Source organism: Oncorhynchus gorbuscha, linkage group LG20 (genome assembly GCF_021184085.1).
Source record: "Oncorhynchus gorbuscha isolate QuinsamMale2020 ecotype Even-year linkage group LG20, OgorEven_v1.0, whole genome shotgun sequence".
Lineage (NCBI taxonomy): Eukaryota > Metazoa > Chordata > Actinopteri > Salmoniformes > Salmonidae > Oncorhynchus > Oncorhynchus gorbuscha.
In genome coordinates, this window is record NC_060192.1 from 5,234,097 (window position 1) to 5,257,491 (window position 23,395).

A 23,395-nucleotide genomic window follows, 5' to 3' on the forward strand; every position below is an offset into this window, starting at 1 on the left:
GAGGTGGGGCAAGGTATAGATCGGCAGGCAGGTTCAGGGTCAGTGAAAGCAGAACAGTCAAAACCGGGAGGGACTAGAAAACAGGAGCAAGAAACAGGCAGGAGCAGGGGAACAAACGCTGGTAGGTTCCACAAACAAAACGAACTGGCAACAGAGAGAGAACATAGGTATAAAAACACAGGGGATAATGGGGAAGACGGGTAACACCTGGAGGGGGGTGGCGACAAACACAAGGACAGGTAAAACAGGTCAGGGTGTGACAAATATAATGGATCATCTGTGGCGTTAATGAGTCTTCACATAGCAATGAATGGTGTCAAGTGATCAATGGCTTTGTCCATTCACATACAGCACATGCCAAACACATTCCATGGAGTGCAGAGTGTCTGCAGATTTTCGCTCCTCCCTTATACTTAATTTATGACTTAAGGTCAATAAATAGTTAGGAATTCCCCTCACCTGTTTGACTAGGTCTTAATTGAAAGGAAAAAACAAAAACTGTCCCTCTGTGGAATGTTTGACACCCCTTGGTTTACACAGGCAACTCAATTCTGATCTTTATTTTTTACTAATTTGTATTTTGACCAATCAGATCAGCTATGAAAAAGATCTGATGTCAAAAGATCTGATGTGATTGGTCAAAAGGTAAAGGAGTGTAAACACAGCCATAGTGTGACTGCTTGGTTTAAACTTCAACAGTTTGGCAGCATACATTTTACAAGCAAAGTATGCCATCAAGTGGACAAAATGTAAATCACCTTGTAATATCCTACTTTGTAATAAACCACAATCTGTAGGTGTCAGTGTTGTGCCATCTGATCTGGCCCACTTTCATCCCCAGGAGGCTACTGTTGTATCATCATAACTAATACTGACTGTATCAAACAAAGGCAAAAACAAGTACAAAATAATTAATTCATGACTTACTAAATGTATTGTAGTATTTTCACTATTTATTAGTATTCCTATGCCTCCTGGGGTCCAAACAGGAATACAACAATTACATCACAACAAAACAACAGCAGCCTACATCCTAAATGAAACAATACATCATTCAATACACTATTACATTATTACTCTGTTATAAAAATGTACAATATAACATTTACAATAGTACAATGTGTGTGTGTGTGTGTCTATTTTAGAGTGTGTGTGCGTCTATTTTAGAGTGTGTGTGCGTCTATTTTAGAGTGTGTATGTGTCTATTTTAGAGTGTGTATGTGTCTATTTTAGTGTGTGTGTGTCTATTTTAGTGTGTGTGTGTCTATTTTAGAATGTGTGTGTGTGTCTATTTTAGTGTGTGTGTGTGTCTATTTTAGAGTGTGTGTGTGTGTGTGTGTGTGTCTATTTTAGAGTGTGTGTGTGTGTGTCTATTTTAGTGTGTGTGTGTGTCTATTTTAGAGTGTGTGTGTGTGTGTGTGTGTGTGTGTGTGTGTGTGTGTGTGTGTGTGTGTGTGTGTGTGTGTGTGTGTGTGTGTGTGTGTGTGTGTGTGTGTGTGTGTGTGTGTGTGTGTCTATTTTAGTGTGTGTGTGTCTATTTTAGTGTGTGTGTGTGTGTGTGTCTATTTAATAATAATAATAATAATAATAATATATGCCATTTTGCAGACGCTTTTATCCAAAGCGACTTACAGTCATGTGTGCTTTAGAGTGTGTGTGCGTCTATTTTAGAGTGTGTGTGTGCGTCTATTTTAGAGTGTGTGTGTCTATTTTACAGTGTGTGTGCGTCTATTTTAGTGTGTGTGTGCGTCTATTTTAGAGTGTGTGTGCGTCTATTTTAGAGTGTGTGTGCGTCTATTTTAGAGTGTGTGTGTGTGTCTATTTTAGAGTGTGTGTGTGTCTATTTTAGAGTGTGTGTGTGTCTGTGTGTCTCTTCCACAGGAGGTTGGTAGCACCTTAATTGGGGAGAATGGGCTCGTGGTAACGGCTGGAGTGGAATTAGTGGATTCATATCAAATTCCATTTGCTCCGTTCCGGCCATTATTATGAGCCGTTCTCCCTTCAGCAGCCTCCTGTGGTCTCTTCACAGTTCGCGTTGTGCCGTGAGGTGTTGTTTTGTCTGTTTCAACCTGATTTGACTGATAGCTTGATATACTTGATGTGGAAGAGAGTTCCATGTAGTCGTGGCTCTATATAGTACTGTGCAATTCCCAGAGTCGGTTCTGGACTTGGGGAATGTGAAGAGACCCCTGGTGGCATGTCTCGTGGGGTACGTATGGGTGTCTGAGCCGTGTGTTAGCTGTTTGAACAGACACTTCGATGCTTTCAACAAGTCAATACCTCTCACCAAGACAAGTAGTGATGTAGTCAATCGCTCCTCCACTTTGAGCCAGGAGAGATTGACATGCATGTTATTATTAGCCCTCAGTGTAAATTTAATGGCCAGCCGTGCTGTTCTGTTCTGGCACTTGACCGTATACAGTCATGGCCAAAAGTATTGGCACCCTTGCATTTAAGAAAAATAATGCACCATTTCTTCCAGAAAACTGTTGAAATGTAAACATGTTTTGGTATCCACATGTACAGTTGAAGTCGGAAGTTTACATACACCTTAGCCAAATACATTTAAACTCAGTTTTTCACAATTCCTGACATTTAATCCTAGTAAAAATTCCCTGTCATAGGTCAGTTAGGATCACCACTTTATTTTAAGAATATGAAATGTCAGAATAATAGTAGAGAGAATGATTTATTTCAGCTTTTATTTCTTTCATTACATTCCCAGTCGGTCAGAAGTTTACATACACTCAATTAGTATTTGGTCGCACTGCCTTTAAATTGTTTAACTTGGGTCAAACATTTCGGGTAGCCTTCCACAAGCTTCCCACAATAAATTGGGTGAATTTTTGCCCATTCCTCCGAACAGAGCTGGTGTAACTGAGTCAGGTTTGTCGGCCTCCTTGCAAGCAAACACTTTTTCAGTTCTGCTCACAAATGTTCTATGGGATTGAGGTCAGGGCTTTGTGATGGCCACTCCAATACCTTGACTTTGTTGTCCTTAAACCATTTTGCCTCAACTTTGGAAGTATACTTGACCAAGCTTTAACTTCTTTACTGATGTCTTGAGATGTTGCTTCAATATATCCACACAATTTTCTACCTCATGATGCCATCTATTTTGTGAAGTGCACCAGTCCCTCTTGCAGCAAAGCATCCCCACAACATGATGCTGCCACCCCTGTGCATCACGGTTGGGATGGTGTTCTTCAGTTTGCAAGGCTCCCCCTTTTTCCTACAAACATGACGATGGTCATTATTGGCAAACAATTCTATTTTCGTTTCGTCAGACCAGAGGACATTTCTCCAAAAAAGTACTATCTTTGTCCCCATGTGCAGTTGCGAACCATAGTCTGGGTTTTTTATGTTGGTTTTGGAGCAGTGGCTTCTTCCTTGCTGAGTGGCCATTCAGGTTATGTCGATATAGGACTCGTTAAACTGTGGATATAGATAATTTTGTACCTGTTTCCTCCAGCATCTTCACAAGGTCCTTTGCTGTTGTTCTGGGATTGATTTGCACTTTTCGCACCAAAGTACATTCATCTCTAGGAGACAGAACGCGTCTCCTTCCTGAGCGGCATGATGGCTGCGTGGTCCCATGGTGTTTTACTTGCATACTATTGTTTGTACAGATAAACGTGGTACCTTCAGGTGTATGGAAATTGCTCCCAAGGATGAACCAGACCTGTGGAGGTCTACCATTTTTTTCTGAGGTCTTGGCTGATTTAATTTGATTTTCCCATGATGTCAAGCAAAGAGGCACTGAGTTTGAAGGTAGGCCTTGAAATACATCCACAGGTACCTCTCAGAAGCTTCTAAAGCCATGACATCATTTTCTGGAATTTTCCAAGCTGTTTAAAGGCACAGTCAACTTAGTGTATGTAAACTTCTGACCCACTGGAATTGTGATATAATGAATTATAAGTGAAATAGTCTATATCTATATCCCATCTGTAAACAATTGTTGGAAAAATTACTTGTGTCACGCACAAAGTAGATGTCCTAACCGACTTGCAAAAAAACCTATAGTTTGTTAACAAGACATTTGTGGAGTGGTTGAAAAACGAGTTAATCACTCCAACCTAAGTGTATGTAATCTTCCAACTTCAACTGTATGTCTTTGCTTTGCAGTTGAACAAAACAAAAACCTCTGAATCATTTACTAAATGTTAGCTTATTCCAAAAAGAAATCCTAAAATGGCTCAGACAATATTATTGTCACCTTCTAGAAGTAGTTAGAAATAATTAGATTTCAAGCAGGGGTTCGCCCAATTTTTCAGTTTTTGATTTGTTAAAAAAGTTTGAAATATCCAATACATGTCGTTCCACTTCATGATTGTGTCCCACTTGTTGTTGATTCTTCACAAAAAAATACAGTTTTATATCTTTATGTTTGACGCCTGAAATGTGGCAAAAGGTCGCAAAGTTCAAGGGGGCCGAATACTTTCGCAAGGCACTGTATATATATACAACAGGGACTAAGCCCAAAACAAACACACACGTTTGTTTTGGGCTTAGTCCCTGTCGTTTTCATGACGTTTTCATGACGTACTTTAGTTTGGGTGGAGAAATAAAAAACCCTTATACGTATTCCTCCGCCTGTCTCCTATCATTATACAGCGTGACATGACTGCAATTTGTCAAAACACACCTGAACATGCCAAAATCCTTCTGAGAGAATGTCCCGTGGACAGATGAGACCTAAAGAACACCTTCCGTACAGTCAAACATGGACGAGGTACCAGTGATGTTTTGTAGTTGCTTTGCTGCCACTGGCACTGGGTGCCTTGAACGTGTGCACGGCATCATGAAATCAGGAGAATACCAAGTCATTTTGGAGTGCTATGTCAGACCAAGTGTCAGAAAGCTGGTTCTCCGTCGAAGGTCATGGGTCTTCCAGCAGGACAATGACCCCAAAAACACTTCAAAAAACACCCAGGAATGGTTCATGACTGTTCTGACGTGGCCAGCAATGAGTCCGGATCTAAATCCCATTAAACTTGTGGAGAGTTCTGAAAACAGCAGTTGGGAGAAGGCGCCCTTCAAATCTGGGAGAACTGTAGCAGTTTGCACAAGAGGACCAGGCCAAACTGCCAGTACAGAGGCACTTGATTGCAGTTATTTTGACCAAAGGCAGTGCTACCAATTATTAAGTCAAGGGTGTCAGTAATTTTGTCAATGCCATTTCTGTTAATTTTCTGATTTAAATGGATATATTCAGTTCTGAATTCAAAACAAAGGTTCTGTAATATTAACAGTGAAAAAAAACATTGTGGAGACCAAATACTTTGGTTAATCTCATTTTTAGGGGAAATTGTGAGTTACTTGAAATAAGTGCAAGGGTGCCAATAATTTTGGCTATGACTGTAAATGGGCAGTAGTTCAGGTGTGATAAAACCAGGGCCTGTAGGACTTGTTTTGTTGATTGTGATGTCAAAACAGCAGAGCAGCGCTTTATCACGGACAGACCTCTCCCCAGTCACCATTACGTCAATATGTTTTGACCATTTCAGTTTACACTCAACTTGCTCAATTGCCACATTATTCAGTACAATATTTAGATGAAGTTTAGGGCTTCGCAACTGATTTGTCCCAAATACAATGCTTATAGTTTTTTGATATATTTAGGAGTAGCTTATTACATTTCACCCATTCTAAAACGGACTGCAACTCTTTGTAAAATGACTTAAATGTAAATGTAAGTGTTGCAGTGATTTCACTTTGTGGTAGCTGACGTGTATAATGTTGAGCCATCAGTGTACATAGATACACTGGTAGCCTTGTGGCCAAAGAAGAAAGGGGCGAAAAGATAGGTGGAAACCTCTCTCATTTAAATACCCCCCAAATAAAGAAATACAACTGCTGTTGAATGGAGACTCCTCAATAAATCAAGTGGGAGTAACCTAAACATTTGGCTGATTCTGTCACTGGCAACAAATGGTTTGAAGTCAATGCCAAACCGATCTATAGACGGTATGTACCTATCTAACACACAGCTCAGACACCCAAATAATCACCACCATACTTGATATGACTCTTTTATGTCATAGTGCCTTTATTTTATGTATTTGTTCAATGTAGGCCTATAGGCTACATTGACTTATTATAGAGTGAAAGTGTTATCAAATCAAATGATTTTTGTCACATGCGCCGAATACAACAGGTGTAGGCCTCAGTGAAATGCTTACTTACAAGTTACAAGCCCTTGACCAACAACGCAGTTTTAAGAAAAACAACTGTAAAGTAAAGAATAGATCAGTAAAAAAAAGCATATATATTGTCATGACAACAAATGATTGCTTGCCAGGGGATGCAACTGTTACTAATTGTATTGTGTATTTATAACACATTAATAAAGGGTTCTATTAACAATGGTTTGATTAAATGAAATAGGGATTTGTACGTTGACTTTTTTTCTTAATGCTGCGTCACCACGTCCACTGCGTGTCCCACGTGCAGATGTTTACGCTCCTCGTGCAGAACCACGTCATATTAATTCGCAGTTGGAAGAAAAACGTTGGAAAGAGGGAAAGATGGCACATCGAAACAACAACACATTTGTCGTAACCGAACAAAGGGACAGTTCCTGGACAATATCACCCGACTGTCTTTAGACTAACAACATCGACACGGTGAAAAGAGTATTTCCGAAGGGGTGTTTTGTTCAGAAAAGTCCTCCCCCAGAATTTGACCGCACGCATCTCTCTGGCGTTTACTGCTTTGTAAACAGACCCTCCTCTCTTGACGTCGATGGGAACCGCGGCTCTGCGTTGATTGTCTGTGACGTTAGTCGCACAAAGGGAGCCAGACAACGAATGTAGCAGACAGGTGAGCGAGCCAGGTGGAAGCGATGACAAGCCTGGCAACTAACAACAATAATAATTCGACTCTTACGCCGTTCGTGGCTGTTTTGTTCCTATATGGATGTAACGTTAGTCGAGCAATTTAACGGGCATATCTTCAACTTGACGTTTGATTTGAGCAAATTCTGCGCAACGTTCAGACGGTAGCTAATCAACTCTCCAAGCTTCTAAACAAAGCGAGCCACGTTTGTTGTTTTATTCCTCTCGGTTAGCTAGTCTTTTTTAGCCTCAACGACGAACTGTGATAAGGGGTACCGGTATTCGTGTGTGAGCTCTTTAGCTCCGTTTTTTACTGGCTGGATGAGATGTCATTCACGATGGAGGATTCTGTAGAGTCGGACTGGGTGGCCGTTCGACCAAATGTTTTCGACGAAAAGGAAAGACACAAATTCGTTTTTATCGTCGCTTGGAACGAGATCGAGGGAAAGTTCGCCATAACCTGCCACAATAGAACAGTACAGAAACGGTCTGCGTTTCGGGATTCGCTCCTGGAAGACGTCGAATGCGACCTCGCATCCCCCGCCACACTAGCGCCCGAGGCAGACAAACGCAAAACTCCACTAAAAAGTCCCACCAAAAGAAAAGATGACATCTCCGCATTGATTAAAGTTAGATCTAATGTCAAACCGAAAGGGAAAAGTCCGACAAAGAGCCCCATTCGAGAGAACACAGCCGCGGTAGGTGCCTCATCAAGGCCAGCCGAGAGTGTTATCAAAACACTTACGTTAGGGTCGTGGGACATCGTGCCCTCTAAGATGACCGACATCGAGGTCTTGGAACCAGCGGATGTCTCCGGGTTGCCTCGCTCCTCGGACGACGGCGACGGAGAGGAGTCTGATAGCAGCCGAGAGGGCTACAGCTGGGCAGGTCTGTTCGCCTTCCAGGACGTGCGGGCAGCCCACGCCCAGCTCTGCGCTGTCAACTCGGACCTGGAGCCCTGTCTGCCCCCTTTCCCCGAGGAGCAGTCAGGCATGTGGACGGTGCTATTTGGGGCCCCTGAGGTATCTCAACGGGAGACAGACGCTCTGTGTTACCAACTACAGGTGTACCTGGGCCATGCTCTGGACACCTGCGGCTGGAAGATTCTCGCCCAGGTGCTATTTACAGAGAGTGATGACACAGAAGAGTACTATGAGAGTTTGAGTGAGCTGAGACAGAAGGGATATGAGGAGGCTCTCCAGCGGGCCAAGAAACTGCTCCAAGAGGTAAGTAAATTCAACCACACACCAATCTCCCGGCACTCAAGTGTTTATGGGGAATGGCTGGTCTCCAGACAAAAATAACATGGCAAGAGTAGCTACATTAATCTTCTACAGCTCAGCATGATAAACACTGAACCAGAATCTGGTTTCACAGGAGACGTTGAATATGGCGATTCTCCTTCAAGCCCAGGAAGAAGCCGTTCAACTTGCCGTTCACCAGCTTTTCAAGCTTAATAATGTCAAAATAAGTTTGGTACTTGTTAAAAAATAGACGGTAATATAAGTGTATGAACGTCATATTAATTTGTTGTTTCTCCCGCACTACACGTAATGCAATAATATTTTATGTAAGTATACCATATAGTGTATGTTTTTACAGTGATTGTATATTTCTAGATAGGCTTTATTTAGTGTATTTTAATTCCAATGCTAGTATGGCAGTAGGTGCAGAAAAGGTGGATTTGGTGCATGCGCACTTGGTCAAAAACCATACTTATATTCTTTTCTAACAAAGCATGTAACTTTTTATTTAAACCTTTTTTGGAAGCACATACAGCTTGACATGCTGCTGAATGGCAAATTGAACGGCTGCTTTCTGGTCTTAAAGTAGAATGCCATGTTCAGCGTCTCCTGTAAACCCAGATTATGGTTCAGATAAACACTAGAAAATAGTTGACATTCAACATTAAATAACAAGATCATTGATGTGATGCCATCATACCACCCGCAGACATTCTGAGTCTCACAATGAAGAATAGTTATTGTTCCACGTGTAGGAAAATGCCTGGAGAAATTCCTGATACTCTTTACTGTTATTATTTTGTTAATCTGGCATTACTATACAAGGAACATGTTGATCACTTTGTTTCCCAGTCCAGTTTAAATGCACATGCAGGCCTGTACTTTGAACACACACACACAAACACACACATTGTTTCCATTGGCTGATGAGGTCCAAAGTGCATGTCAGGGGCACTCGACCACATGGTCGTCTCTCCCTCTCTTTCTCCACCTTTCCCTTTGTTTTTATGTAGCCTCAGAGCAACCATCTGTTGCTCTACAAGCCTCCGTCCCAGGCCTGTAATATGATCTGGCCCCTGCCCTGACACTCCATTTGGCTGTTTTAGGGGAGGGGAGTTCATTGTTACTGTTGGATAATGGGGTAGGGAATCCTCCACACTAGAGTCATGGAGTTTCAGCAAATGCGGTTTGAATGATAACACCAAAAGTTCCAAACAAGGGACCAAAGAAAGGACAATCAACATTATAGTAACAAAAGCCAGCTCTTATAGGGCTGGATGGGAGAACCTCTTTTAGGGCAGGTCCTACTATCACCCCGTCTGTATAAGTGCTAAGTGTTAGGGGGGGAGGGGTGGAAACTGTAAAAACTATCTGTGCCTCCCTCTATCTATCGCTTTCCCTTTATCTCTCCATCCCTTTTTTCTTTGTCTTCTCATCTCTCTGTCATTGTGTGATTGTTTGAGTCAGAGACCACAGAACAGCTGGGCAGGCTAGGACGGGGCTAATTCAGGTCATAACTAACTAACAAGTGGGGATAAGAGTATTTAAGAATCACTGTTACTCTCAATGTTATTCATAAAAACAAGCAGGCTATTGCCTTGGATTACTCTCACACTCGGCTCTGGTTTATGAGGACTAGGTTGTTTGCAGTAGGCTACATCACAGCCATCCTGTCCCGTTACAGGGTAATAAACAAATGATTCCCTTGAAATAGCGGTTGTCTAAACCTGGACTGAATTGTGTTATATGAAGAGTAGTGGGGGGGTGTCTATACAGTTACATATCGGGATCTGATTATTTTTTTTTACCATATATGCCTATCATAACGTAATTTTGACAATATTGCAAGATCATTTTTTTGTGCTAGTGGAATGTACCTGCACCAAATTCCATACTTATTTTCTTCATAGCTTGTTCTCCATCTTCTTTTTTAATAGGGAGCCAATTAGTTTTCAGCACTTTGATTTCCAAGACTGATAAACTTGTTTCCCTATGCTCTCTCTTGTCCCTTTGCAGCAGACCAAAAGAATCACAGTATCAAATCTCATTCCATATATCATAAGAATCGCAATACGTATCGAATTGGCACCTAAGTATTGATACTATATTGATACGATATGACATTTCTGTGCGATACCGATTTCCAATATTTTCCTTGCAAAAAAAACCAATATATATATATTTTGCAGCCTTTTAAGCATTCTAGTACAGTTAAATAGTTAACACACAGACATGGACGCAGAGGTCTAAGGCACTGCATCTCAGTGCAAGAGGTGTCACTACAGTCCCTGGTTCGAATCCAGGCTGTATCACATCCAGCTGTGATTGGGAGTCCCGTAGGGCGGCGCACAATTTGCCCTGCGTCGTCCGGGTCTGGCCGGGTAGACAGTCTATGTAAATAAGAATTTGTTCTTAACTGACCAAAACGTTATTTTGTTGGCATTTACGTATGTCCCCATTACCAGTAAAACATAATCAAAACCTATTTCTTTCACATACTTGCTGTTTCGTTGTTCATTTGTTCAGTCGTTTCATTCTCAACCAGGATTTCTATGGAACACCACTTGGGTCTTTGCGTGTCATAAAATATACTATTTAACACTGTTTTACTTGTCAAATAACACTTGACGTGTCATAGTTCGTGGCCGGCGTTTGCTTGTTTGCAGACTTTTTTGTACAGCTTTGACAGTGCTACTGTATTTTTTTTGACACGCAAAGACCCAAACGGCGTTCCATAGTATGAATGCCGTGAACCTAATAGCAGTAATGCTATTACCGTGTAACTCCGGTAGGGCAACATCGGAAAAATAGAGCACTTGGTAGTGTAACCGATGCTCGACCAGTCGGAGAAAGCCAACATCACCCAGGACAAAGAACGGTTGATTGTCAAGGGCAATGAATTCCATTATCTTGGCTTTAAAGGATTTCGCCTTCGAGTTGTCTCGCTGAAAATGTGTTATTCTTTCAAATGACTGTTTGACTTGTTGACTGCTCGAACCACACAGCAGACGTGGTGGGCTAGTTTAGGAATGCTACGTGGCGTCATTACGTCACGTACCTTCGTTATATAGGTATGCACGTCAGCTTTGACATTGGTTTTGCACATCGGCCGTTAAACTAGACATCCGATATGTTCACCGATATGTCGTGCATCCCTACTAAGTATCGTGAGAATTTTGTATCGTTGAGGTCCCTGCCAATTCCCAGCCTTTTATATGATGGAGAAACCTGGATAAGAATGATGGCAGGATGAGGATAGCAATTAGGAATGTAAATCGGTTAGCCATCAAAAATACATTTATAATGCTTATCAGTCTATAGGTTAATTTGCATCATTTTGTGGAATTAAATTTGCGTGTGTGTATTTTTGTTAGTCGTCATGCGTTTTATTTATCACACGCGCACAGCATAGCCTAGTTTGAAGAGCGGAATAGCCTACCACCTGTCAGACAGTGCGAAAGTAGCTCCTCAATAAGCCTGTAGGCCACTGGAGTGAAGCCCAGTCATTGCGCAACAAATAACAATTCTAAATTAAATCGTGTGTTAAAAACTTTGGTGGCCACGATTTAAAAAGGAGCTATTTTTATTTCTCATTTTCAACTCGTAACGTGCTCCACCCATTCGCCATTCGGCTATAATCTGCCTACCATTGACTATCAGCGCGTCACCCACCACTTTGCAACGTGATCTTGAGGCAGTATAATTGTTTGAAACCTGAACGGTTTACTTCACTTCAGATAACGAGGCATGTCTTACCTTGCTTCAAAGTAGCCTGGCCAAAATCCAACCATAGAAATGTGGAGGCAGTTATTTGATAAAGACTTCCTCATGCCATTTCTTTCTTGTCCTATTGATTTTCATATCAACTTTCTTCCATTGTCCAGATGCCAAAGGCACAATCCTAGTCATATTAGAAACCCATCATAGTAGTTGCTATTAGAGGCCTCCTCTTTCCAAGTTTCTAACAGATGTTCAACTCTGTCAGATATGGACCTGCTCACATTAGGTCTGCTCACATTCGAGCTGTGTTTTCCTGCAAATAAAGTTATTTTGGGCCTAAGCTTGTCGCCCGCCTTATCGCCTTGGTACGACTCCAATTGTTAGGCTGGAAACATAAGCATCTCGTCATTATATATACAAATCTCTGATAGTGTTTTTTGTTGGCCACGTCATTTTACCGGTTAATGAGGTTCAGTTAGTTGGTAGCAAAATTGACTGAAATGTGCATCCTTATAGCAAATGAGTCTATTACTGGAGACCGTGTGTGATTCCCTGTTGCTGTGGTGACCTGGTTTGACTCCGTAAGGTGTTTCCTCCTCAGAGAGATGGGGAGAGGGAGACACACTGTGTTTTCATATTGTAGGTACTGGCAGGTGTGTGTGGGGGTTGCTGAAACTGACATCACATCCTCTGCCACAAACATAATACAATTTGAGCGTAATCGTGTGTGCCTGTGTGCTCGAGCATGTTTTTTTGGGGGGGATTCCGTGGGTTGATTTTGCTTGAGCTGTAGGCAGTGATTCGTGGCCCAAGAGAATGCACTACACCACACCTAATAATAATTCACGACAGGCCAGACAGACATCTCACAGAGTAGGACAAAGAGAACTCCTCTCTGAATACAGTGCAGTAAAAGAGGAGGAAACAGGGAGAGGACGCCATTGTATATTAGTAGTGTGGGTTGGTGGTGAAGGCCAAGGACAGAGGGGAGTAAGAGAGCAGCAACTCAATGGACACACAATAGCTTCCTCTGACTGAGGCTGTGGGCTATGATGAGAATGTCACAGTTGATTGAGCTCCAACCTCTGTCAGTCATAGGGTGATGATGTCATTGAGGGGAGACAGTCACTGACTTTGTGCAGGCCTCCATGCTGATAGTGAAAAGGCCATAGGACCAGCTGGGATACGAGTCAGAGAATCACTGGGTTAACTCACTGTGTCCTTATCTCAACCTCTGCCCTGCCTGTCTGCCTGCCTGCCTGCACTATGTAAAATGATTCAGTTGTGGGATGCACTGCTTGAGAAGAGAGAGCAACACTGTGCTAAGCATTTCTGGAATATAATGAATAGAGCAATAGTCTTGTTCAATGTCCACACACAATATGGAAACTTGCCTTTTGGCTTCATACACTTTGATCCAGATATTTGCCTAAACATAACCATCAAAACATCAATAGCACTTGTCAAAAATAACATGGGACTTCAAAAGTAGGCTACAATATGGAAAATTCAAAGAATGATTTATAGTCTATTAGTTTGAACGTTATTACCAGAGGTTATCTGTACCGAATCTCTGGGATTTAAAGTTTGATCCGATTTTTGAGTCAGAGTAACATTAGTTTGTCATAGAAAGGGTTTACAGTAAGATGGACACTCCCAGTCTGTAAAAGTCATCGAGACTCCTGTAATTACGGCAAACCTCCCTCGCTCCCAGTCCTACACACCCCACTGAGTCTGAGAAGTTTTTACATCTGCACAGCCCAAGATACAGCTTCGATAGCTATCCTAACCCTTTTCAGACCTTGTCTGTGGAGTGTTTTTGACGTGAGTGTAGAGAGACAGCTCGGGTTGGTTGCTATGGGTTTTAGCCCTGTCGAGTCAGAGCGAATCTGTCCTATATTTCTAAAAGGTATTTAATAGGGGTGTAATAGTACACATATTTGTACCGAACCGTTCGGTATAGGGACCTCGTTTGGGCCACACTGAACCCAAATACATACATAATATATAAAATATATATATTTTTACAAAATAAAAACACTAGGCCTAGAGGTTATGCGTACGCTGTGTTGTATGCCTTGAGTAAATCTGAGCTGAAAAAAAGTATAATTTTGGGTTATTTCGTTAAAACAACTAAAGACTATGCGCACTAGTGTTGCACAGTATACCAAAACTTCTGAATAACACACTTGAATAATGCGACACGGCATGTAGAAATGTTGAAAATGTTCATTATTGTTCGCAAAACAATGTCCATACAGGCTGGAACACATTACAATGCAAAAAGATACCGGTAGCTTCCAGCTTGGTAGGCTAACTATCCTTGCTAGCGTACAGCTGAAGCCAGCATCAATTCACTACCCTAGTACCGTGTTTGTGATAATGCAAAATTTGCTGATTTAAAAGCTAATTGCCACCAAAACTTTATTAATTCACATAATTGTTCTCTCTCTCACATCTCTTCCAAAGAGGGTCTATTGCCTCAGCAAACTGCCCCCCTTTTTCCTCATAAATGACATCATTACTGTTTAAAGAGACAGTGTGCACTTGAAGAAATAAGCTACTTCTATGCATATGTTGTTGATCAGTACAATAAAATACACAACACCTTTTGGCAGCTATTAATTACAACATCGAGTCTTCATGGGTATGATGCTACAAGCTTGGAACACCTGTATTTGGGGAGGTTATCCCATTCTTCTCTGCAGATCTTCTCAAGCTCTGTCAGGTTGGATGGGGAGCGTTGCGGCACAGCTATTTTCAGGTCTCCAGAGATGTTTAATCAGGTTTAAGTCCAGGCTCTGCCTGGGCCATTCAAGGACATTCAGAGACTTGTCAAAATGTGTATGAACCCTGAACATGGCTGCCATAAAAGAAAAACTATCATAAAATATGCAAAAATAGGCATCTAGTTGGCACTTTGTGGTTTTTGCACTCAACTGTGTGAAGTTGGAGCTGAACCAATCTCTAGCGCTCCTCTCTTGCCCGCCCTCCATAGTCGTAGTACTATCAAAAATTGTGGATAAATTAATAATTTATTTATCTGTCCTCTTGATCAAGGTCATGGATAATATACATCTACCTAGGTTTTCTATGTGCCGTCAATAATGTACAGCACCGTCAGGTAAGGTTACCTTTCTAGGGTAACCTTTCTAGGGTATGTGGGACGCTAACGTCCCATCTGTCCAACATCCAGTGAGATTGCAGAGCTCCAAATTCAAAAACAGAAATCCTTATTATAAAAATTCAGAAAACAAAACATATTTTACATAGGTTTAAAGATTCATTTAATGTTAATCCAGTCACGGTGTCAGATTTATAAAATGCTTTTCGGCGAAAGCATACCTAGCCCAGAACATAGCCCAGTTGACAAATTATTACAAATAGTAACCAGCCAAGCAGAAGCGTTACAAAACTCAGAAATAGAGATCAAATGAATCCCTTACCTTTGATGATCTTCATATGGTGGCACTCAGAAGACATTCATTTACTCAATAAATGTTCCTTTTGTTCGATAAAGTGTCTTTATATTCAAAAACCTCCATTTGTTTTGCACATTTTCTTCAGTAGGCTCAGGCTCAAACGCAGTCAAAACAGGCAGACAAAAAAATCCAAATTGTATTCGTAAAGTTCATAGAAACATGTCAAACAATGTTTATATTCAATCCTCAGGTTGTTTTTAGCCTAAATTATCTAATAATTTATAATAATTTATAATAATATCTAACGTTGTCAATATAAAAGGTAAACAAGAAATGCACTCTCTCGGGATTGCGCATGAAAAAGCTCTGTGACACGTCAGGGTCCACTCATTCAGACTGGTCTTGCTCCCTCATTTATTAGAATACAAGCCTGAAACAATTTCTGTTGACATCTAGTGGGAGGCATAGGAACTGCAAATTGAGTCCTAAGTCAATGGATACTGTAATGGCATTGAATAGAACTACAAAACCACAAAAAAATATATACTTCCTGAATGGATTTTTCTCAGGTTTTCGCCTGCCAAATCAGTTATTTTATACTCACAGACACTATTTTAACAGTTTTGGAAACTTTAGAGTTTTAAAAAAATATCCAAATCTAAAACCAAATCTACTTATATGCATATCATATCTTCTGGGCCTGAGTAGCAGGCGGTTTAATTTGGGCATGCTTTCCATCCAAAATTCCAAATGCTGCCCCCTACCCTAGAGAGGTTAACAACAGCTGGTGCGCAATCTCTAATGTTAAGGAAGTCTCTATATTTTGCTCGCCTGAGTCAGAATACCTAATGATAAGCTGCAGACCACACTATTTACTCATAGTTTTCATCTATATTTTTTGTAGCTGTCTAGTTATCACCACAAACCGGTGCTGCCACTTAGACCGCACTCAACAAACTGTACAGGGCCATATGCAAAAAAGAAAATACACATCCAGAGGCAGCGCTCCTAGTGGCCAGTGATTTTAATACAGGGAAGCTGAAATCCACCATGTCACCTGTGTAACCAGAGGCGACAACTCTAGACCACCTTTACTCCACACACAGAGTAAAGCATACAAAGCTCTCCCCCGCCCTCCCTCCGGCAAATCTGACCATAACTGTATCCTCCTGATTCCTGCTTACAAGCAAAAACTCAAACAGGAGGTACCAGTGACTCTTTCAATTACGGAAGTGGTCCGATAAAGCTGGAATTTATTCCGGGATTCATCCGATAACATTGAAGAGTTTACTAAATCAGTCACTGGCTTCAGTAACAAGTTGTTCCCCCAGTGACTGTATGTACATATCCCAACCATAAGTCATGGATTACAGGCAATATTCACACTGAGCTAAAGGCTAGAGCTGCCCCTTTCAAGGAGCGGGACACTAATCCGGACACTTATAAAAAATCACCCTACAAGCCATGAAAACAGGAAAAGCATCAATACAGGACAAAAATCGCCCAGTGACACAAGCCGAACAGATGAGCGAAATAACTTCTATGCTTGGTTTGAGGCTAGCAACACTGAACCATGCACGAAAGCACCAGCTGTTCTTGGCGGCTGTGTGATCTCGCTCTCAGTAGCTAATGTAAGACCTTAAGCAGGTTAACATTCACAAGGCTGCAGGGCCAGACGGATTACCAGGACTTGTACTCAGAGCATGCGCTGACCAGCTGGCAAATGTCTTCACTGACATTTTCACCTCTCCCTAACCCAGTCTGTAATCTAATCTACATGTTTCAAGCAGACCACCATAGTTCCTGTGCCCAAGAATGCCAAGGTAACCAGTGTGTATGACTATCGCCTTGTAGCACTAACATCTGTAGCCATGAAAGGCTGGTCATGGCTCACATCAACACCATCATACCAGACCCACTGGACCCACTACAATTTGCATACCGCCCCAACAGACCAACAGATGATGCTATCTCTATTGCACTCCACACTGCCAATCCAACCTGGGTAAGAGGAACACCTATGTGAGAATGCTGTTCATTGACTATATCTCCATGTTCAACACCATAGTGCCCTCCTTGCTCATCACTGAGCTCAGGACCCTGGGAATGAGCACCCCCACTCTGCAACTGGATCCTGATGGGCCGTCCGCAAGTGGTGAGGGTAAGCAAAAACACATCCGCCACGCTGACCCTTAACACGGGGGCCCCTCAGGGGTGCATGATCAGTCCCCTCCTGTACTTCTTGTTCACCCACGACTGCATGGCCACGCATGACTCCAACACCATCACTAAGTTTGCTGATGACACAACGGTGGTAGGCCTGATCATCGATGACGATGAGACAGCCTATAGGGAGGAGATTAGTGACAACAACCTCTCCCTCAACGTCAGTAAGACAAAGGAGCTGATCGTGGACTACAGGAAACGGACGGCCAAGCACGCCCCCATTCACATTGACAGCGCTGTAGTGGAGCGGTTAAAGAGCTTCAAGTTCCTCTGTCCGCATCACTGAGGAATTAACTTGGTCCACATACACCAACACAGTCGTAAAAAAGGCATGACAACATCTCTTCCCCCTCAGGAGGCTGACAACATTTGGCATGGGCCCTCAAATCCTCAAAAAGTTCTAGAGCTGCACCAGCATTTTGACTGACTGCATCACCGCTTAGCATCCGACTGCAAGACACTACAGAGTACATCACTGGAGCCGAGCTCCCTGCCATCCAGGACCTCTTTACCAGGCGGTGTCAGAGGAAGCCTGGAAAATTGTCAAAGATCCCAGCCAGCCAAGCCATTCACTCTGCTACCTCACAACAAATGTCACCGGAGCGCTAAGTCTAGGACCGAAAGGCTCCTGAACAGCTTCTACCCCCAAGCCATAAGACTGCTGAATAGTTCATCAAATAGCAACCCAGAGTATTTACATTGACCCTTTTTTGCATGAACTCTCTTGCACTGACTTTATGCACACTCACTGGACTCTACCCACACACTCACACAAACTCAGCAAAAAAAGAAATGTCCCCTTTTCAGGACCCTGTCTTTCAAAGATAATTTGTAAAATCCGAATAACCTCACAGATCTTCATTGTAAAGGGTTTTAACACTGTTTCCCATGCTTGTTCAATGAACCATAAACAATTAATGAACATGCACCTGTGGAACGGTCGTTAAGACACTAACAGCTTAGAGGCAATTAAGGTCAGAGTTATGACAACTTAGGACACTGAAGCGGTCTTTCTACTGACTCTGAAAAACACCAAAAGAAAGATGCACAGGGTCCCTGCTTATATACGTGAATGTGCCTTAGGCATGCTGCAAGGAGGCATGAGGACTGCAGATGTGGCCAGGGCAATAAATTGCAATGTCCTTAGTGAGAAACGCCTAAAGACAGCGCTACAGGGTGACAGGACGGACAGCTGATCGTCCTCACAGTGGCAGACCATGTGTAACAATACCTGCACAGGATCGGTACATCCGAACATCACACCTGCGGGACAGGTACAGGATGTTAACAACAACTGCCCGAGTTACACCAGGAATGCACAATCCCTCCATCAATGCTCAGACTGTCCGCAACAGGCTGAGAGAGACTGGACTGAGGGCTTGTAGGCCTGTTGTAAGGCAGGTCCTCACCAGACATCACCAGCAACAACGTCGCCTATGAGTACAAACTCACCGTCGCTGGACTAGACAGGACTGGCAAAAAGTGCTCTTCGCTGACGAGTCATGGTTTTGTCTCACTAGGGGTGATGGTCAGATTCGCGTTAATGGACGAAGGAATGAGCATTACACCGAGGCCTGTACTCTGGAGCGGGATTAATTTGGAGGTGGAGGGTCTGTCATGGTCTGGGGCGGTGTGCATCATCGGACTGAGTTTGTTGTCATTGCAGGCAATCTCTACACTGTGCGTTACAGGGAAGACGTCCTCCTCCCTCATGTGGTACCCTTCCTGCAGGTTCATCCTGACATGACTCCAGCATGACAATGCCACCAGCCATACTGCTCGTTCTGTGCGTGATTTCCTGCAAGACAGGAATGTCAGTGTTCTGCCATGGCCAGCGAAGAGCCCGGATCTCAATCCCATTGAGCACATCTGGGACCTGTTGGATCGGAGGGCTAGGGCCATGGCCATTCCCCCAGAAATATCTGGGAACTTGCAGGTGCCTTGGTAGAAGAGTGGAGTAACATCTCACAGCAAGAACTGGCAGATCTGGTACATGAGGAGGAGATACACTACAGTGACCACCAGCTGCATTGACTTTTGATATTGATCCCCCCCTTTGTTCAGGGACACATTATTCAATTTTCTGTTAGTCACATGTCTGTGGAAGTTGTTCAGTCTGTGTCTCAGTTCTTGAATCTTGTTATGTTCATACAAATATTTACACATGTTAAGTTTGCTGAAAATAAATGCAGTTGACAGTGAGAGGACGTTTCTTTTTTTGCTGTGTTTACTTACACACGCTCACACACACTTCTTACACACTTACACTCACACGCGCATATTGATGCCACACACACTTTTACACTTCACATATGCTGCTGCTACTCTGTTTATTTTCCGTCCTGATTGCACAGTCACTTTTACCCCTACTTACATGTACATATTACCTCAGCTGCCTCGTACCCCTGCACATTGATTCGGTACCGGTACTTCTTGCGTATACTTGTTATTATTATCTATTGTGCTACTATTTTTACTCTGCATTGTTGGGAAAAAGTGTGTATGTAAGTATTTCAAGGTATTTTGCGCATATGACATTGATTTTGATTGCTTGATCTAGCTCTGTCAACAGTAGGCTTCTAATGATGTGATGATAGTCAGTTCACCAACGACAACAAGGCATGTTGAATGAATGGCAGTCTAGTAGCCAGCCCTAACATGATGGATTATGTCAGTGTGGAGATCTGAAACTAGCTCATTTAGGCCTAGTTCAATTGTTTTGTTTAGCCGCAGCTAACGTGTACTATAGGCTAGCCTGTCGAGTGCTGTTTTGCTGCTAGCTTCTCTCTACATGTGATTTCTCTTCACACTTTAGTTAGCTTACATGCTATTTAGATAGTAATCGAGTTTAGAACAATATTCAAGTAGAATACGTACGATTTCTATGTATTGTATTGTTCACTATGAGACTATGAAACGTCAGACTCTTTTGTGCATTTATATAGCCTTTTAGTCTGAGCTGCTCCAATAATTTCATTTTTGTGTATTGTTAGTTTTACACTGTTTCAACTATATAACTTGAGGTTTATAGAAAGCCTATCCCTGACTGGTTCAGTTCTTCATTAGAGTTTGGCTGGCTGTCAAATGATGGTTGCAGACACCTTAAGGAGGACAGTACAGTGTGGGTGTCGCACGCGCCGTTGTGGGGTCCGCAGGGCCTGGGTTGCTGCCGCCGTGCTGAAGTGGTACTCCTAAAAGTTCTTCAAGTTTGGCAGGTCTGTGTCCACCGTGTTCTGTTAATGGGGAGCTAACATGGCTGCCATAAAATGTTGACGTGTCCTGTAAATGCATCATAATGCAGAAACCGCATTGGCCCGAATCTCTGAGTGTGCATGGCTCTGCTTGCTGATGTGTTTTGCTATTTGCTGCCAGAGCCATATATATATTTTACGGTGTGCACAATCTTTGCCCAGAGTGGGTGAAAACGCATTTTGGCGATTTTAAATTGCACTTATTTTATATAATACATTTTACCAAGACAAATATGATTATTCATGTTCTTAATTGTTCAGTGGGTTCTTTCTCTAACATATCATGAACATTATATTATATATATTATATACAAATTTGGATTTCGTAACCTAATACAGCCGATAATAAGCACCGAGCTCTGTTGACATAGCAGCGCAGGTTTCATGCAACAACTTGAGGATTTTACATTTTGTGCTAGTATTCAAGTACCTGCCCTGTATTGACCCCCTAAAGGTCAATGGGCTACAGTTACCTACCATCCAGCAGCATACCACCCTGCATACCACTGCTGGCTTGCTTCTGAAGCTAAGCAGGGTTGGTCCTGGTCAGTTCCTGGATGGGAGATCAGATGCTGCTGGAAGTGGTGTTGGAGGGCCAGTAGGAGCACTTTTTCCTACTGACTGAGCGGTGGTAGGCAGAAGCAGGTGCGTAAACGTTCATTCAAACAGCACTTTCGTGCGTTTTGCCAGCAGCTCTTCGTTGTGCGTGAAGCATTGCGCTGTTTATGACTTCAAGCCTATCAACTCCCGAGATGAGGCTCGTGTAACCGAAGTGAAATGGCTAGCTAGTTAGCGCGCGCTAATTGTCGTTGTGTTGCTGGTTCGAGCCCAGGGAGGAGCGAGGAGAGGGACGGAAGTTACACTGGCAATACTAAAGTCCCTATAAGAACATCCAATAGTCAAAGGTTAATGAAATACAATATGGTATAGAGGGAAATAGTCCTATAATTCCTATAATAACTACAACCTAAAACTTCTTACCTGGGAATATTGAAGACTCATGTTAAAAGGAACCACCAGCTTTCATATGTTCTCATGTTCTGAGCAAGGAACTTAAACATTAGCTTTCTTACATGGCACATATTGCACTTTTACTTTCTTCTCCAACACTTTGTTTTTGCATTATTTAAACCAAATTGAACATGTTTCATTATTTACTTGAGGCTAAATTGATTTGATTGATTTATTATATTAAGTTAAAATAAGTGTTCATTCAGTATTGTTGTAATTGTCATTATTACAAATACATGTAAAATAAATTGGCCGATTTAATCGATATCGGCTTTTATGGTCCTCCAATAATCAGTATCGGTACCGGCGTTGAAAAATCATAATCTGTCGACCTCTAGCTTTAATACACTAAGTGAAATGTATCTAAATACTTATGACATCTTCAAATGGGGGAGAATAGATATTCAGTTGAAGTCGGAAGTTTACATACACCTAGATTGGAGTCATTTAAACTCTTTTCAACCACTCCACAAATTTCTTGTTAAGCCATTTTACCACAACTTTGAAAGTATGCTTGGGGTCATTGTTCATTTGGAAGACCCATTTGCGACCAAGCTTTAACTTCCTGACTGATGTCTTGAGATGTTGCTTCAATATATCCACATCATTTTCCTCCCTCATGATGCCATCTATTTTGTGAAGTGCACCAGACCCTAATGCAGCAGAGCACCCCCCAAAACATGATGCTGCCACCCCCGTGCTTCACATTTGGGATGGTGTTCTTCGGTTTGCAAGCCTCACCCTTTTTCCTTCAAACATAACGATGGTCATTATGGCCAAAAAGTTCTGTTTTTGTTTCATCAGACCAGTGGACATTTCTCCAAAAAGAACAATCTTTGTCCCCATGTGCAGTTGCAAACCGTAGTCTGGGTTTTTTATGGCGGTTTTGGAGCAGTGGCTTCTTCCTTGCCAATCGGCCTTCAGGTTATGTCGATATAGGACTAGTTTTACTGTGGATATAGATACTTTTGTACCGGTTTCCTCCAGCATCTTCACAGGGTCCCTTGCTGTTGTTCTGGGATTGAATTGCACTTTTGCACCAAAGTACGTTCATCTCTAGCGGACGGAATGCGTCGCCTTCCTGAGTGGTATGACGGTTGTGTGGTCCCATGGTGTTTATACTTGCGTACTATTGTTTGTACAGATGAACGTGGTACCTTCAGGCATTTGGAAATTGCTCCCAAGGATGAACCAGACTTGTGGAGGTCTACAATTTTTTTCTGAGGTCTTGGTGGATTTTCCCATGATGTCAAACAGGCACTGAGTTTGGAGGTAGGCCTTGAAATACATCCACAGGTACACCTCCAATTGACTCAAATTATGTCAATTAGCTTATCAGAGGCTTCTATAGCCATGACATCATTTTCTGGAAATTTCCAAGCTGTTTAAGTACAACAAAGTCAGCGTATTGGAGTGGCCATCACAAAGCCCTGACCTCAATCCTATGGAACATTTGTGGGCAGAACTGAAAAAGCGTGTGCGAGCAAGGAGGCCTATTGCGGGGAGCTTGTGGAAGGCTACCCAAAACGTTTAACCCAAGTTAAACAATTTAAAGGCAATTCTTCCAAATACTAATTGAGTGTATGTAAACTCCTGACCGACTGGGAATGTGATGATCGTAATAAAAGCTGAAGTAAATCATTCTCTATACTATTATACATTCTTAAAATAAAGTGGTGATC

The 23,395-nt window shown here is 42.3% G+C and overlaps 1 protein-coding gene across 1 annotated transcript in view; it reads left to right on the forward strand.

The window, feature by feature from the left end:
* The first annotated feature begins 6,467 nt into the window (after positions 1-6,467).
* The window catches only part of LOC124006955 (junction-mediating and -regulatory protein-like), a 51,584-nt gene continuing 34,656 nt past the window's right edge, over positions 6,468-23,395 (forward strand). The window contains exon 1 of the mRNA XM_046317147.1: positions 6,468-8,065. Within this exon, the coding sequence (XP_046173103.1) occupies positions 7,166-8,065 (900 nt within the window). The 5' untranslated portion in view covers positions 6,468-7,165. The remainder of the gene's footprint in view (positions 8,066-23,395) is intronic.